Consider the following 14,833-nt stretch of genomic DNA (forward strand, 5'->3'; position numbering starts at 1 on the left):
AATCCTATTCTACAGCTGGAGTTATCTAACCGAGCCTGCTCCCTGCTCCCCTGCTCAACACACGTATACTGTCACCATGTATAACCAACTAAACAGGTTTACAAAAACACTCAGGGAAGGGGACTGCACAGCGCTATCCTTAAAAGCTTGGTGCTCCAATTATTCTTTAAAATAAAATGTGGAGTCCATTGATTTATAATGCTGCACATGTACATAAATGTGGATTACACTCTCTGCTGGTGGTGTGGTTGAAATATCAAATATTTACTATTAATAGTATATTTTATATTTTTTATTATTTTTTATTTATACAAATCTGACGGATAGAGCAGAATTTGTCTAGAAAGACGTAATGACACTGTGGTTGTAAAATAAATGCAGAACAGTAAAAGAAACAATATTTAGAAGAACTATGGAAATTTTTCATACTCAAATATATAATTGTATAAATGTTTTGTGTGACGCTCTCTCTCTGATTTTCCCTCCACCTTCGTATTTAAATGTAATAAAGCCCTGGCTAAAAGTTTAAACCTGTTTGGTGTCTTTAAATGGTTTTGGTCTTAGTGTTTTGAGCCTTGGTTTAAGAGGCCGTAACAGTTGTTCATTTGATCTGTGCACAAATCCAGTGTCCAGCTGGGAGAAGACACACATTCAGAAATAAAGAGTTGAAGGTAAATAAGTGTCCGCATTTAAACATATTCAATCCATAAGGTGTTGTTTTAAGCCAGACTAAGTAATATATCTAATAACAATTGTTATTAGATATAAGAAGAAACATTTAAATGTTTATATTTTGTTTGCACAATATAATAGCAGAGCTTCTAAGTGAATTATGATTTATACTTTTTTATTTGTGTGAGCTGTAAAGTTATATTACATTTATCCCTTCTATATTCTTATTGTGTAAATTGTTCCTCAGTGAGAGATTTGTTCGTCTTTGTTGACCTGCTCAGTTTTATGAAGCGTAGCGCTCTACTATTTCTAGTGGAACAACAAGTCCTGCCAGCCTGTGTGCTTCTCAGGCCTTCTCCTCCTCCCTGAATACATTGAATTTATGGCTCTCTGTTGGATTGAGGATAAACATTCAAATTGATCTACCCATCTGGAATCTTTTTTTAACCCGATCGTGCTTTCAGAGTGACCATTAAAGGAAGTTTCTTTAGTTAATTAAAGATATAAAGTTGCATAAACATACATGTTTACCATTGTTGCAAGGCTTCTGGATACTCATAAACTGCTATTAGGGGAGGGGTATTTTTAGTGGGGATGGTGACACTACCCAATCCCTGCACAGTGTAAGGCAGAGAGACGCAATCATTAAGTTACTCATGTTATTGATTTATCTCTTTAGCCTGCATGGACTTGCTTCAATTGTTAACTTTCTCATTAAAAGGCATGCTGGGGAAAAAATAATAAATTTCACTGTCATTAAGGACTTTTTTCACTGTGCCAAGATTTATTATGATTTATAAGTATGAAGACGCCAATAAGTGCTGATGTCAGGTACGTTCACTTTTTTAGGGCTTCCCACTAAGCAAAGTGCAATCATTTCTATCAGCGGGAAGGTTTGTTTATTTTCCTGAGGCAGGACTTTGGATCTGGGAGGATGTTGTTGAAGCATTTAAAATTCCCTTCAACTCCTCCACATGAGGAAAAGAGTCGGAGGTATCTGGCAGATAACCTTTATGTGACAGTATACAGATGACCTCATCTGAAAGAAAACAAATAATTATAAGAGTCTTTAATTTAGCCAAAGCAGTTGTTTATTTTAATCCAATATGTCTATAGAATAAGTTATTTCTAAAATCCTTCGACATGCAAGTGTTGTGGTCTGTCAGTGAGTCTGCCCACCATTTTTGTAAAGAGCGAAATGTCTCAACTAATTTTGGCTTGATTGCTATGAAATTTGTGCATTCATGCCCCTCTCTGGATGGATTGCAATCTTGTTGCTGACTCTTCATCTAGTACCAGAACTGAATTAACAGCATGCATGTTAGTATGCCGAATATAGAATTCACCATATATTACCATTGATCGTTACCGCAGTCTAACAGAGCTTCTAGCAATACACGACTCAGACTTTGTAACCATTAAGTTAAAAGTACATGTTCTGTGTTTTTTTTTTAATGAATTTCCTAAAAGAGGTGGTCAAATTTGATGCCACTTTAGCTCAACATAGTTTCAACACATTCTGAACCACATTGGATCAACTTGACTGAGGAGAACTTTTATTCTGTCATTTAGTCATTTCCCAGTATTTCAATGGACTGTATAAAATAGCGCTTTTCTCGTCTTCTGACCAATCAAAGAGCTCTTACACTACACTACACAATGTCACATTCACCCTTATGCACACATTCACACGCTGAGGGCAGAGGATGTTATAAGGTGCTCAGCAGTGTTAAATAGACCCATTCAATCACATTCACACTCTGCTGGCTACATATGCCACTTGGGAGCAATTTGGGGTTCAGTGTTCTGGCCAAGGACACTTTGAGGTGTGGACTGCAGGAGCTGAGACCAAACCACCCAAACCATCCAATTGAGAGACGACAAACTTCCACTAATCCACAGCCACCCCTTCTAATGACTTCTAATGGTATCACAACATGTGTCTGGAAACCTTTACAGTCATCACCTTTTATAAGTGAGGTCATTGTGCTGCATCTTGTGCCACTCTCCCCTACAAACACCATGTACTCACTATACATTACATTATAGAAATAAAGAGGCTACAAATTATTTTTATAATGCATTGCTGTTCAGATGCTTAAGTAGAGCTGTGCTTTGTGGTTTTAACTGGGAAAAAATGGCGATAAAATGATCAAAACAATGAATTAATGTACTAAGAGAGTTTGAATGCACAAGTAGGCTACAAGTTATTCACTACACATTTGAGAGGAGGAGGATAGAGAGAGAGAGAGAGAGAGAGAGAGAGAGAGAGAGGGAGACAGTATGTGTGAGTGACAGAGAGAGAGCGGTAGAGAGACAGAGAGGAAGAAAGAGAGAGAGAGAGGGGGGAGTAATACGTTTATGGTCAAGCAGGATCAGGGAAACAGAGAACATTCATGGTGTGGCAAGAGCGCTCAGACGGCTAAGATAAACCATGTGAGGTGAGTCAGCACGCTTTAACAGATTTAATTAGGGTTTTGTGGGGACAAATAACACTTAAGGCTCTTTGGTTTGAAATTTGAATTCACAAAGAAAAATGTTTATGCAAGAAGTAAAGTTGGGTGTTTATATTAAAGTCTAAGGCGTATATTAAAGCATGAATATGTTGCTTAGTGATTCAGTTATGTGTGCTTATTCTCTGGTTACACATTAACATGATGTTAGCGAGCAGGACGGAGGGTGGATTTGATCAAGCAACAGTTTAACTGTTTTCTCACACAAGTATTTGCATTTTCTTAGTGCAAGCTATATTCTTTTCATGTGCAGAGCATTCCTGTGTTATATCATTACTTGATCTTCGTAATTGTTTAATTTGTACAGGGATGGTTAGTTTGTGACTCAGTGTAAACTCATTCTGTTGGTTGTATGGAAGTGCATGTTAGACAACGAAACAGCTTAAAACTCTTGAGACACAATTAAAATCTAAATAAACTGTAGACATATAACTGAATTCCAATTCCAGTTTTTTTATTTGACCATTGCTGTCGGTTGTTTTGGTTGTTATATTAGTGTTTAAATCACAGTTAATCATTCAGAAGAAAATTAAATGCATCTCTTTTGCTGACCTCTGACATTAATTCAAGATTTACATGAAACGTTACCCTAACTCACATAATTTTGTGACCAGCATTTCATTGGATGTTACTTTTCTCCTTGATTGAATCAACACACCAATGATAACAGAATAAACAAACGTGACTTTAATTAAAAAATGATTGGAAAAAAGTACAAGAAGCTCATTATTAGACAAAAAGGACAAATGTGCATTAAACACCCTTCAGTAACTACTCCTTGCAAATTATCAGAGGGCTTATTTTTTAATTTTTTTAAGGTTTGTTTTGGGGCTTTTTATGCCTTTATTTAGAGATAGGACAGTCGAAAGAGTTGGAAATTGGGGAAAGAGAGAGTGGGGACAGACATGCAGGAAAGGACTTAAACCTGGGCCGCTGGGCTGCATGGAGGACTTCAGCCTCCATACATGGGGCATGCACACCAACCACTAGGCTACCGGTTCCCCTATCAGAGGACTTACTACACTGTTTGTCGTGGCTTTATTTTACATGTCGTAAAAGTGTTTATCTATTATTGTTGGCTCACCTTCTGCCACATTGTTATCATACTCTGTTGACTTTACCTCAGCAGCTAGACGTCAATTGGTTCATGATGCAGGTGATTTTCTTATTTCCATGAGCTGTAACGGATGTTTAGTTTATTCCACCCCTGTGTGGAGATATACTTTACAATCCATAACACTTAGCAAAAACAATCATATGATGTCATAGTTACTGTAGATATGACGACGTTACATGAGTTTAATTAATGCTGTTATCAAAGTCAGACTACTGTGTTCCAGGTAAAGGTGGTATAATTGTAGGGTATCTGAGAAATTATTACCAATTCAGCTCGGCTGTTGTTAGCAACAAAAAAGTCAAGACACAATGAAATATCTGGATGGATTTCTGCATATTACAAGTTAAAACCACATACTTTACAGCTGACATTAGCAACAATCAGTCACAAGTCATGTTAGCATTCTTCTAGATAAATTACTGTTAGCTTGGAAGTGCGTTAAAGCTAATAGAAAGATTTGTTAGTGTTTCACAATGCAATATGAAAATTGTAATTCTCAGTTATTACGTTAGTTCGATATCTGCCTTCTAGCTAACGTGATGTGACTGGAAAGTAGCATAAGTTAGCATCAAGTTGCGGCTAACAGGTTTTGGTATTACTGCTTCGTCTGCGGTGTATGAATGCGTATGAATGGGATTAGTTACTTCTGATGGTCTCACTTCATAGCAACCACTGCCATCAGTGCGTGAATCTGTAGGTGTGACATGCGGTGTAAAAGCACTTTGAGTATTCTGAAGACTAGAAAAGAGCTATATAAGCTCAAATCCATTTATATGTCTAATCTCTATGGCCAAATGAGCCACTTTATTAACACTATCCAATTTCTTTTCAGTTGTCCATAAATGTAGAAGATCACAATTGTTAGGTATCCTATATTATTAAGCTCACATAGAGTATGACATCAGAGCAAAATGGCAGCTTTGAACATTGGGATTTTTAAGTGTGGGGCTCACTCTGTAACAGTTATTCAGTAAATGCTACTGAGCCACCTCCTAATCACTGAGTTGAAATAGATTAACAAGCATAAGTGGTGACAAGAAGAGTTAGTACAGTATGTGTGCAAAGTTGACACATGGTCCTCAGTTGAATTATATGCACATTATACTACAGAATATATTTACCAGCCTTCCACTTCACATTGATGGAAGTATCATATGACAGGCTCCTTTAATCAATAGTTTTCACATCAGTCTGTAGAGCAGTGTGGAACATAAGACACAACTTTGAAACGTCTGTCTTTGAGAAAAAGTCGTTCTGGCACACTCTCCCCATGAGAAGAAAATAAAAAATTTTTGCACTTGGATACAAGTTCATTAATTATGCAAAGGACTGTAAAATGATCTGTGCTTCTCATCCTGATACTTCAGTGTTGTGTTTCAGCTGTTACATCACTGTTGTAGTGCCTGAGCAACAATGCAAAATTAAAGTAAAGAAAACAACCATGGATCACTTGCTTACTGTTACTTCAGTTTATCCTCTTTTGGGAGCGGCAGGCTGACCGGGGACACGGCTTGATCTAAACTGTGTGAGTGCAGAACAAACAGTCACCATGGAAACAAGCAGTGTTTGTCCCTGAGGAGAATCTATTGACTTTATTAAAAAAAACATTAAAGTCTTAGATTCTCTGAATGGCCGGGTAGAGCTGAAACATTGGCTTACTTGAAATCTATTTACTTACAGCTTAAGGAAACAAGGCTATTTCTGCAGTTAAGGGGATGGGTTATTCAATTATTGTGCACAGTAAGGGAATTATTACCCATTTTGAATAAACACATTAAATTATGTAAAGTACAAGTGCTTACAAATCATTTATAGTTTGATTAAGAGACACCGGATACTTGTGATATTAATGACAATCATCTTGTTACTGCACATTTACTTTAAATAGAAACCATTTTGTCATGGACTGATGTCTAATAGCTTTTTATCTGGTTAATTTTAGGCGGATTTCTTTTTTTTTTTTTTTAAATAATAGCTGATCATACCAGAGTTTTATTTTAAGCCATGAATAGTCTCTGAGGGTCTCCCTTCAGGCCGCACAAAGCCCCAGCATCTACACCAACATGGTAAGGCGACTCGGTTGTCATGTATCAGGCAAACTCAGGACTAAAATAGTCAGGATGCTCTTGTGAAGGTCAGTGCTTTTAGCCCATAGTAATAACTCAAGGCAACTCAGATGAAGAGATAAACATATTTAAATCAACTCAGATATTCTCTACTTCTTAGATAGCAAGACAGTTTAGAGGGGCCTTTTTCAGTATGATGACATTGATCTATCACAGTGTCTCAGTGAGGGTGCAGGGGTTAAAAAAATATATTTTGAAAGGGTACTGAGCATGCTGTGTCTTTTAATAATCATCACACTGCAGATCTTTTTATGAACACCCCTATAATTTCCGCCATCCTTACTTAAACATTATAAATATGTATCCACCGTTCTTATCAGTGTCACTGCAAACACTTCATACTATTATTATATACAAGTTGCCAAAGTAAGGGATGAATGGGTAGAGGGGAAAAAACACATTACACATTTCCTTCACCTTAACAAAGAGGAAATGTTGACATCTCTATGTACTTTACTACAAAGTTTAAATACTCTGTCTAAAAATAAACATGAATGAGCGGGCAGTTTAGTTTGTGTAGCAGGTGTCATAAAGTCACAGGTGCTGATATAATCTTATCTGTGTCAACTGGATCTAATATTGCATGGGTGTCACCTTTTTTTCTATGATAATGTTTGCATAGAGGGGTTAGCTAAGGCGTGATCCAGCCCTCACAACAAGACTGTACCCTTAAGAGCTCATACAAAGAACAAGTGGTACATATTTTCATGTCATGTTCAAAGAGGTTTTTCTTATTTATTTCTTAAATTCCTCTCTTCAACAAGGAGGTCAATAGAGCATCATACAGCCTCTGAATGATGGCGTCAAGGGATGATTCAGCTTGAATAAGTTAATACACGCTCAATCATTTTTTTACACTTTACACCTTCATTAGTGAATGTGAGAACTGTCATTCTTGGTAGTTATTTTTTTATGGGTTTACGTCAAATGGCCATTCTGTAAGATGACTCCTCGTCTGCAGAAAACAAATAGAAAATGCAACCAAACATGCAGTGTAGACACTGTCACACCTCATGAGCCTGTTAGAACTTGTCTTTATTGACTTGTAGTTTTAGCACAAGTGACACTTATATCTAGTCAAAGAGCGATGACATGTAAACCCTGCAGGTGATGAAAGAGAAACGAATAACCTAATTTCATTAAATCTAACGAAGTCCTTTGCGTATCAATCACTCAATCTCAATCAATTAATCTTTATTTGTATAGCGTCAAATCATAACAAGTGTTATCTCGAGACACTTTACAAAAAGCAGGTAAAAGACCTTATTGCTATATTAAGACCCGACTTAATCCATCATGAACACTTTAGCATCTTATTAAAGTTGCCAATAAAAAACGAATTTTCCAATGAAAGCAAAGTCTTATTTGGATACAGTGGAAACTCTTAGTTTGGATTTGTTTACTTAACTCGTCAAACTGCTACTGAATGTTTTATGATTGTTTTTAAGATCTTGTCTTGAATTAGCCTGACAGTAATGTGCAGTACAGCACAGCCTGACGCTTCAGCAAATGCTTTTTCTGAAAGTAAATGTTCCCGTCTCCAGGGGACAAGTACCCAAACCTCGTCATGTGTTTATACAAAGGTACATTCTTTCTATCTCTTTCTGAGCCTTTTTACATCCAAGTCCACTTCTTATTTGATTTGGACGTCCAGACCTGCCAAAGTCCTGAAAATATCATAGTTTGAACCTCTTCACTCTACAGTACTCTCTGTCCCATTGGTTAGTGCGTAAAGGCTATCATGTATAAGCTGTGTAATGTCAGCTAAAGACATCACAAGCTTTGATATTATAGCCACTGGGCCTCAGAGGGAAGAGAAAGTCAGCTCTTCCATTCTATGAGCAGCATTAGTCTATAATCCTGGTTAGGTTTTAAAAGGAAAGTATCAACGGTGCTGCTTGCATGATAATGAATTATAGTCAAAAGGAATCATTGCAGCGTTGTGCAGCTGCAAAGGGAAACATAGTTTGACTGATATTAAATTTGGGTTTAGAAGAAAGTAAAGGGGGGGATGCTAGTGGAGAATAACCGATTTACAGTCCAGTCCAGGAGACAAGACCATCCCTCACCTTTTTTTTCAAATGTTCTAGTTAGCCCATTCTCTGGGCCATCAGAAGTTGATAACGATTCCTCCCAACTCGGGGCCATTTGGTCCTGGGGGGCCAAAAAACCCTTTGTTATGCTTTAGTCAAGTAAAGTCACAAATTATCTTCTTAAAATTGCATCAATAGCCCTACAAATATATAATTTGGCACTACTGAAATATAAAGGAAAGTAGCAAAATTAGATTCTGGTACTTTTTGCTCTTACAATTTCAATTGTCATGAAAAACCTAAAACTCACAAAAGACAATGAAAAAAGTTTCTGCGGAACAAACTCTCATGGAATTTGATTACTGAATTTTATTGAAAACGTAATTTTTAATATCATTGTCTCATTTATGTTTAAAATGATTCCCTAATTCATAAGCTTTAATTTGAGTGGGAGATGACCTTTTTACCCTGAATATTTCACTCTCTGTGGCCCAAAATAAATTACTTCACTATACCTTATATCAAAGAGAACAGAATTATTGTGCCCCTGCCTTCCAGATGGGGGTTAGTACTGCACTTAAGAGTTGTTTTTTTTTCATATATTCTTTGTTTAGTGTTATCTAATGAGAGGAGCATGACAAGTGAACACAGGAACCTTATTGTAAAGCTCATCTCTCTATCTCTATTTCATTTAACCTTTGTTGACTAGGTGGATGTTAATGTAGAATATATCAACCTATGTTTGGTTATTAAATTATGTCAAATTGGGTCTTCTGAGTACAAGGACTATATAGGCTGCATAAAAAGGAGCTACTTGTGACCACCAACTACAAGCCAACCCTCTACCCTGCAGAAATATTCAAAATGATTTTTAATTTAGCTAATTTATGTGGATGCTTAACACTGAGACTACAGACAGTGAAGGGTCAGGGGCATACATTTACAGTAGCTAGGTCACATACTGTACTGTTACAATCAGCTTAACAGTTAAGCGTGGGTCATAAGTTCGCATTGATTAAGTCCCTGCCCTTAGTACACACCCCCCATCATAACTCATAGTAACCTCCAGTAATATGTGTTATATTGCAGTTTGGCATAACTCATCTGCAAATGCATTTATTTTAGAAGAGGAATTCATTTAGTAAGAATTAAGAATGAGGTTATATAAAATCACTATAACAGAATATTTACGGTTGCTAATTGTCTGGCATCTTCTCTGATGTATTATTTACAGTGTAGATTTATTTTGATGATTTTAATGAACATTTTCAATGTATATTTTCTTGTAATAACTGTCATTTTTGTATTTCACCAGGGAAGTGCTCCTCTTGTGGGTTGCAGTGGCTCTGTGATAGATGATGACGATGGATCGGAAGGGCTTTTCACTCTCTCACTACTTCTGAACTGGTTCCCCCTTTTCACACAGGAGTGATGGAAATGGTTGGAAAAGTGAACCAGCAGTAGTTGAGACATTTTGGAATTAGGTGGGTGAGCCTGTCTCTAACCGAGATACTACCAGCAGCTCTGTCTCAGTGACCCACTGACTGAGGAGGGGGTCACCATGATCTCCACAGCCTTCCGCTGGCTGGTCCTGGTGTCTTTTATCATCCTGACCATTGGTGGAAACGTGCTGGTGTGTCTGGCTGTGGGGCTCAGTCGGCGACTGTGGCGCATCGCTAACTGCTTCGTGGTGTCGCTGGCAGTGACAGATCTTCTGCTCGGCCTCCTGGTGATGCCCCTTTCTGCCACTTCGGAGCTTGGTGGCGGGAAATGGCCCCTCGGAGGAACCATTTGTAACATCTACATCTCCACAGATGTCATGCTGTGCACAGCTTCCATCCTGACCCTGCTGGCCATCAGCGTGGACCGATACCTCGCCATTTCAGCTCCCCTCAGCTACTCCCAGAGAGTTACCCCTCTGAGGGCGACACTGGGCATGATCGCCATCTGGACCTTGTCACTGGCTGTGTCCTTTGTGCCCATTCACCTGGGCCTGAACACAGCGGATTATAAAGTGCAGCACTTGGACTGGAGCATTGGAGACGAGGACAAGGAGGGACGCTACTGCCAGTTTGAATGGAATAACAACTACGTGTTAATTTATGTTTTGGGCTCATTCTACCTGCCTCTGATGCTCATGTGTGGAATGTATCTTTGCATATTCAGAGTGGCACGAGAACAGGTCAGTGATTTATTTCATTTTATGGAAAAAGCTGAGCTGGAGTATCAAAAGGTCATGCATAACTTTAGAAATCCAACAAGATTTCAGATCAGTGATCTACATTTCAGTGTGGAAAAAACAGTTGCAACAGACATTAAAGCAACTGGAAACCAAAAATCTACTGAACCCTTGTGTGTACATTAAGGTTTCATGTAAATAATGTTTAACATGTACAATGTATTCGTAGTTATTCTCTATACACATTAGAATATTTGTTGCTTTCAGTTTGCGCATGGTCCTTTCTGCAAACCATTTGGCTACTTACACTTTTTTGTTCTAGGTAAGTAGGTTGTGGGTGCTGTTGATCTATTTTGGCATTAGAGAGAGGTTTTGTTAGTAATTATACAGGACTAGCTTACACCAAAGAGCCATTTAGGATTGTATTCATAGCTTCTATAACAAATAAGCATCTAAGCTAACATTTCCAGGGTGTGCAAATTGATAACTGTGAAATAGATAGCAAAGTATTTTGTGACTCACTGCTCAGTGACCAATTGAATTAAACATGTTCAAACAGTAGTCATTTTGCTTCCTCCTCTGACTCTAACTCAAAACCATGTTAAGTCTTACATGCTGAGACTGTTCAATGTCGACCATGATTGTCTTTTTTATGGCTTCCTGCGTCTAGTTTAGGGCAATCATGAGTCGTTTTGTCAGTGACAGGTTTTAAGGGATGGCGGGGGAAGTTTAGCTTCATAATAACATAGCACTAGCTGAATCACCAGAGCTATCTTTTAGCACTGCTTTCAAAGCTTTGGGACCAAAATGGAAAACTCAACTATGTTGCACGTGTTTGCTAACTGCTAATTATGATAAGGATGGCAAAGCATTTTGTAACTGTTTTGGGACCACTTGAATAAAATATTTTAAAGTAGTAGGGCTTCTGCTTTGTGATTCTAACTTGGACCACCCAAACATAATGTTAACTACACTACGCTTATTGACATATGTGCTGAGTGAAAAGCCATGGAGCTGTCAATCAAAGACCTGATCTGCCAAGCCTCTAGAGTCTCTGGGCTTTAAAGAGTAAAATAACTGGTTTCTAACAGTATGAACTTTTTTTTGTGAAGATTTTTGTGTAACCTTTTTACAATTTAATATAATGTGTGTACTTTTTCTATTTTAAGCCAGATTTCCCAAGGCTTCAAAATCACACTTACAAAGTCACCTTCACTTGTAGTGTACTGCTAAATGTCATCCTTTGTCATGAGATAATTGACAGATCATCTCACTGTCTTTGTCCTCTGGCTCTTACTAACATTTTCATCCTTCCTTTTTCCCCAAGGCACGGCGTATTCGTGCTGCAACTCCTTCATTTGCACGCACAGCATCAACCGCAGCCATCGCCCGGGAGCACAAAGCGACAGTGACCCTGGCAGCTGTACTCGGGGCCTTTGTCATCTGCTGGTTCCCCTACTTCACCTTCTTCACCTGCATGGGCATCAGTGAAAAAACAAACCCCCCTAACACGCTACACTCTGTGGTGCTGTGGCTGGGCTATTTTAACTCTGCTCTTAACCCCATCCTGTATCCAGCCTTCAACAGGGATTTCCGCAAGTCATACGGGGAGCTGCTTCGCTGCAGCGGGCTGTCCCGCAGAAAACTGCAGCTCACGCCTGTGTCTGGGCATAAAAGATTGACCTTTACTAATGGACAAAAGCTTCCCCAGCAGTTTGTGAAACACAAAGACAGAATTAAGAAAGACAGTGAGGGGAAGAGCCTCACACTATGTACTTGAGGGGAAGTGGCATCCCTGATGATGAAATACTATGCATCTGTTGGACTGTGGACTGGCATAATGATGTATATTAAAAAAAACTTTCTCCAACTCTCACAATGCCTAATCATCCACAGCATCAGTTAGATTCTTAGCGTAAAGTGCCAAAAATACAATTTGTGTGAAGCTTGTGGCTCGTCCTAGATAGAAACTCTATAGTTCATATGTTTATTTCAAAGGCCTGCATTATTTTCTTGATGTTTTCACTATTTGCAATAAATGAATGTATTTTTTATGAACTACAAGTGAAGAGTGTTTTACTCAAAACAAAAAAAAGGCAGCACAGAGTGGAGGAGGAGGAACAGGTTCAGTAAGTTTCCCAGACAACTGCACGGAGTCACCGGTGGTTAAAAGTTTGCTAATTGTTTATTTTTTCTTCCCTTTGACCCTGCCAAAGAAAGAGAATCAGTGACCAGAGGATGATTTGATATGTACAATATGTCTGACTCAACCCAAGCAGGTTGACCTCAGTGGCCTCCTGGATGGTTTCAACACATTGACTGCTACTGGAATGAAGTCAGGAAAGAGAGAGAGAGTGGGGAGTGACAGGAGTGACATGCAGGAAAGGAGCCACAGGCCACCCGTTTCCAGGACAACGGCCTCTGTAAATTGGGCGCGAAAACTAACCACAAGGCCACCGGCGCCCCATGTATTACTTTTTAAGCACATTTTATCAAGAAAAAAATTAAACACTACTTAAACATATGCTGTCAATATTTTTGCATATTTCACACCACATAATGAATGTCTTGTGGCATCTTCATTTGGTCATTTTAATGATTGAAAACAAGCTAAATTAGTAATGTGCAGATGGAAATGTTTTTGAAGCATTGTCAGTGACATCTGAGGGGCATTAAAGTTTTAAAGTTGGCCCCGCTGCTGTCAGTGAGAGTTTAAGTATTGCTGGGTTGAAGCAAAGGGAAATAAATCCCTTTGGAACAGGTTGATAATTTCACTGCTGTAAAAAAAAAAAATGGAATGGTGCTGAGGTGGAGACATTAGATCACACTGAGATTCATGAATATAAGGTTTGAAACTCAAAGTGATTAAGTCAGCAGCTGCATGGTGATATTTGAAATAGAAGGCATAAAAATTAACCCTGATTCAGGTCAGGCAGCAGAGGAGTAAAAAGTCAGAATGGAGCCGTGGGACCATTTAGAGGAAGTATTAAATGCAGCTGACTCCTCTGAAATGAGGAGGATAGATAGTGTTATCGGTCACGTGCAGCACCAACGTCTTCAGCAGAGGAAAGGTCTCTCAGAGTGTCAGTGTTGAGAGTTTGATACTCAGTCAAACTGGCTGCAATCCGTCAGAGGAGGCTCTATGGATTATTTACATTCACAAACCTGGAGAGAAGAGTTAGTATGTTTACATCCTGCAATACTGTCTATAAATCAATCTCCAGAATATGACTGCATAATTCCCTGTTATAAATTGTTGATGCAGATTTCTTCTGCACTGAATTAAAAAGACATCATGCGTACGTTATAAGGCTTTAAAGACGGGAAAAGGTTCTTTTTTTTTCTCACTTTGAACAAGGCCAGGCTTTAGCTGTTCTCCCACACTTTTAGCATTGTGCTATTCTGGTTTATTGCCTCCTGCTTCAAATACATACAGCAGATATTTAGACATTACTGACATTTTATTATAACTTTCGGCAAGAGGGCAATTGCCATTCAACAACTTTTTTTTTTTTAATTACTCATTTTAGACTTCAAAAATAATTATCTGTTAGGAGCTTGATTTTCTTTTATCTGTGTAGGACAAAGAACAAGTTCTGAATTAAACTTAAGTAGCTGCAAGTCTAGCATTTTGGTGACATGCAGAAGGGACATTGTTTGGCTAAAGTACCTTTTAACAATTTAAGAACTATTCACAAGAAGATAAGGGGAGAGCAATGGGCCTCATTCACTAATATCTTCTTAAGAATTTATTCTGAAGTTTTTCTTAGGAAGATTCTAAGAAGACTCTCCATCAGATTCATCAACGTGTTCTGAAATGAATTGTTCGAAAGCTGTGTTTTAAGTCCTTGCGTTCGAAGTGTGTGCTTGTTTTTCCTAATTATCATAGGTAACCACCCACTACTGCCCATAAAAGGGCATGAGTGCAGGGCCCTTGTGACGTGAAATGCGAGCCGCCTAGTGGGCCACTTTTGGTAAGCAGAACTGGCGATATGATTCCCAGGGGAAGCCCGCAAGAATGGAAAGGTAAACAAATGCCATGAAACGAAAAAAAAATAAGAGATGATAAATAAGCAGGAAGGTGAAACCACACTCTATTTACAGTCTACTAAATAAGTATATTTGGAAACTACAGCTTATTGAGAACTCTACCGCAAGTCTATCAACAAAAAAAAGAGAGACAGAGAGCATAT

The 14,833-nt window shown here is 38.4% G+C and overlaps 1 protein-coding gene across 1 annotated transcript; it reads left to right on the forward strand.

Moving 5' to 3' along the window:
- Positions 1-3,024: 3,024 nt before the first annotated feature.
- Positions 3,025-12,698, forward strand: hrh2b (histamine receptor H2b). The gene is made up of 3 exons (XM_061055629.1): positions 3,025-3,113; positions 9,777-10,643; positions 11,968-12,698. Exons 2-3 carry the CDS (start codon positions 10,023-10,025, stop codon positions 12,418-12,420), a joined length of 1,074 nt encoding a protein of 357 aa, XP_060911612.1. The 5' UTR covers positions 3,025-3,113; positions 9,777-10,022; the 3' UTR covers positions 12,421-12,698.
- The last annotated feature ends 2,135 nt before the right edge of the window (positions 12,699-14,833 follow it).

This window comes from Labrus mixtus, chromosome 14 (genome assembly GCF_963584025.1).
Source record: "Labrus mixtus chromosome 14, fLabMix1.1, whole genome shotgun sequence".
Taxonomy (NCBI): Eukaryota; Metazoa; Chordata; class Actinopteri; order Labriformes; family Labridae; genus Labrus; species Labrus mixtus.

Excerpts from the sequence above, each read along its gene's own strand:
- hrh2b (XM_061055629.1), top strand. The coding sequence starts at position 10,023 with ATGATCTCCACAGCCTTCCGCTGGCTGGTCCTGGTGTCTTTTATCATC. Across the intron at positions 10,644-11,967 it reads TCAGAGTGGCACGAGAACAG|GCACGGCGTATTCGTGCTGC; the intron begins GTCAGTGATTTA and ends TTTTTCCCCAAG.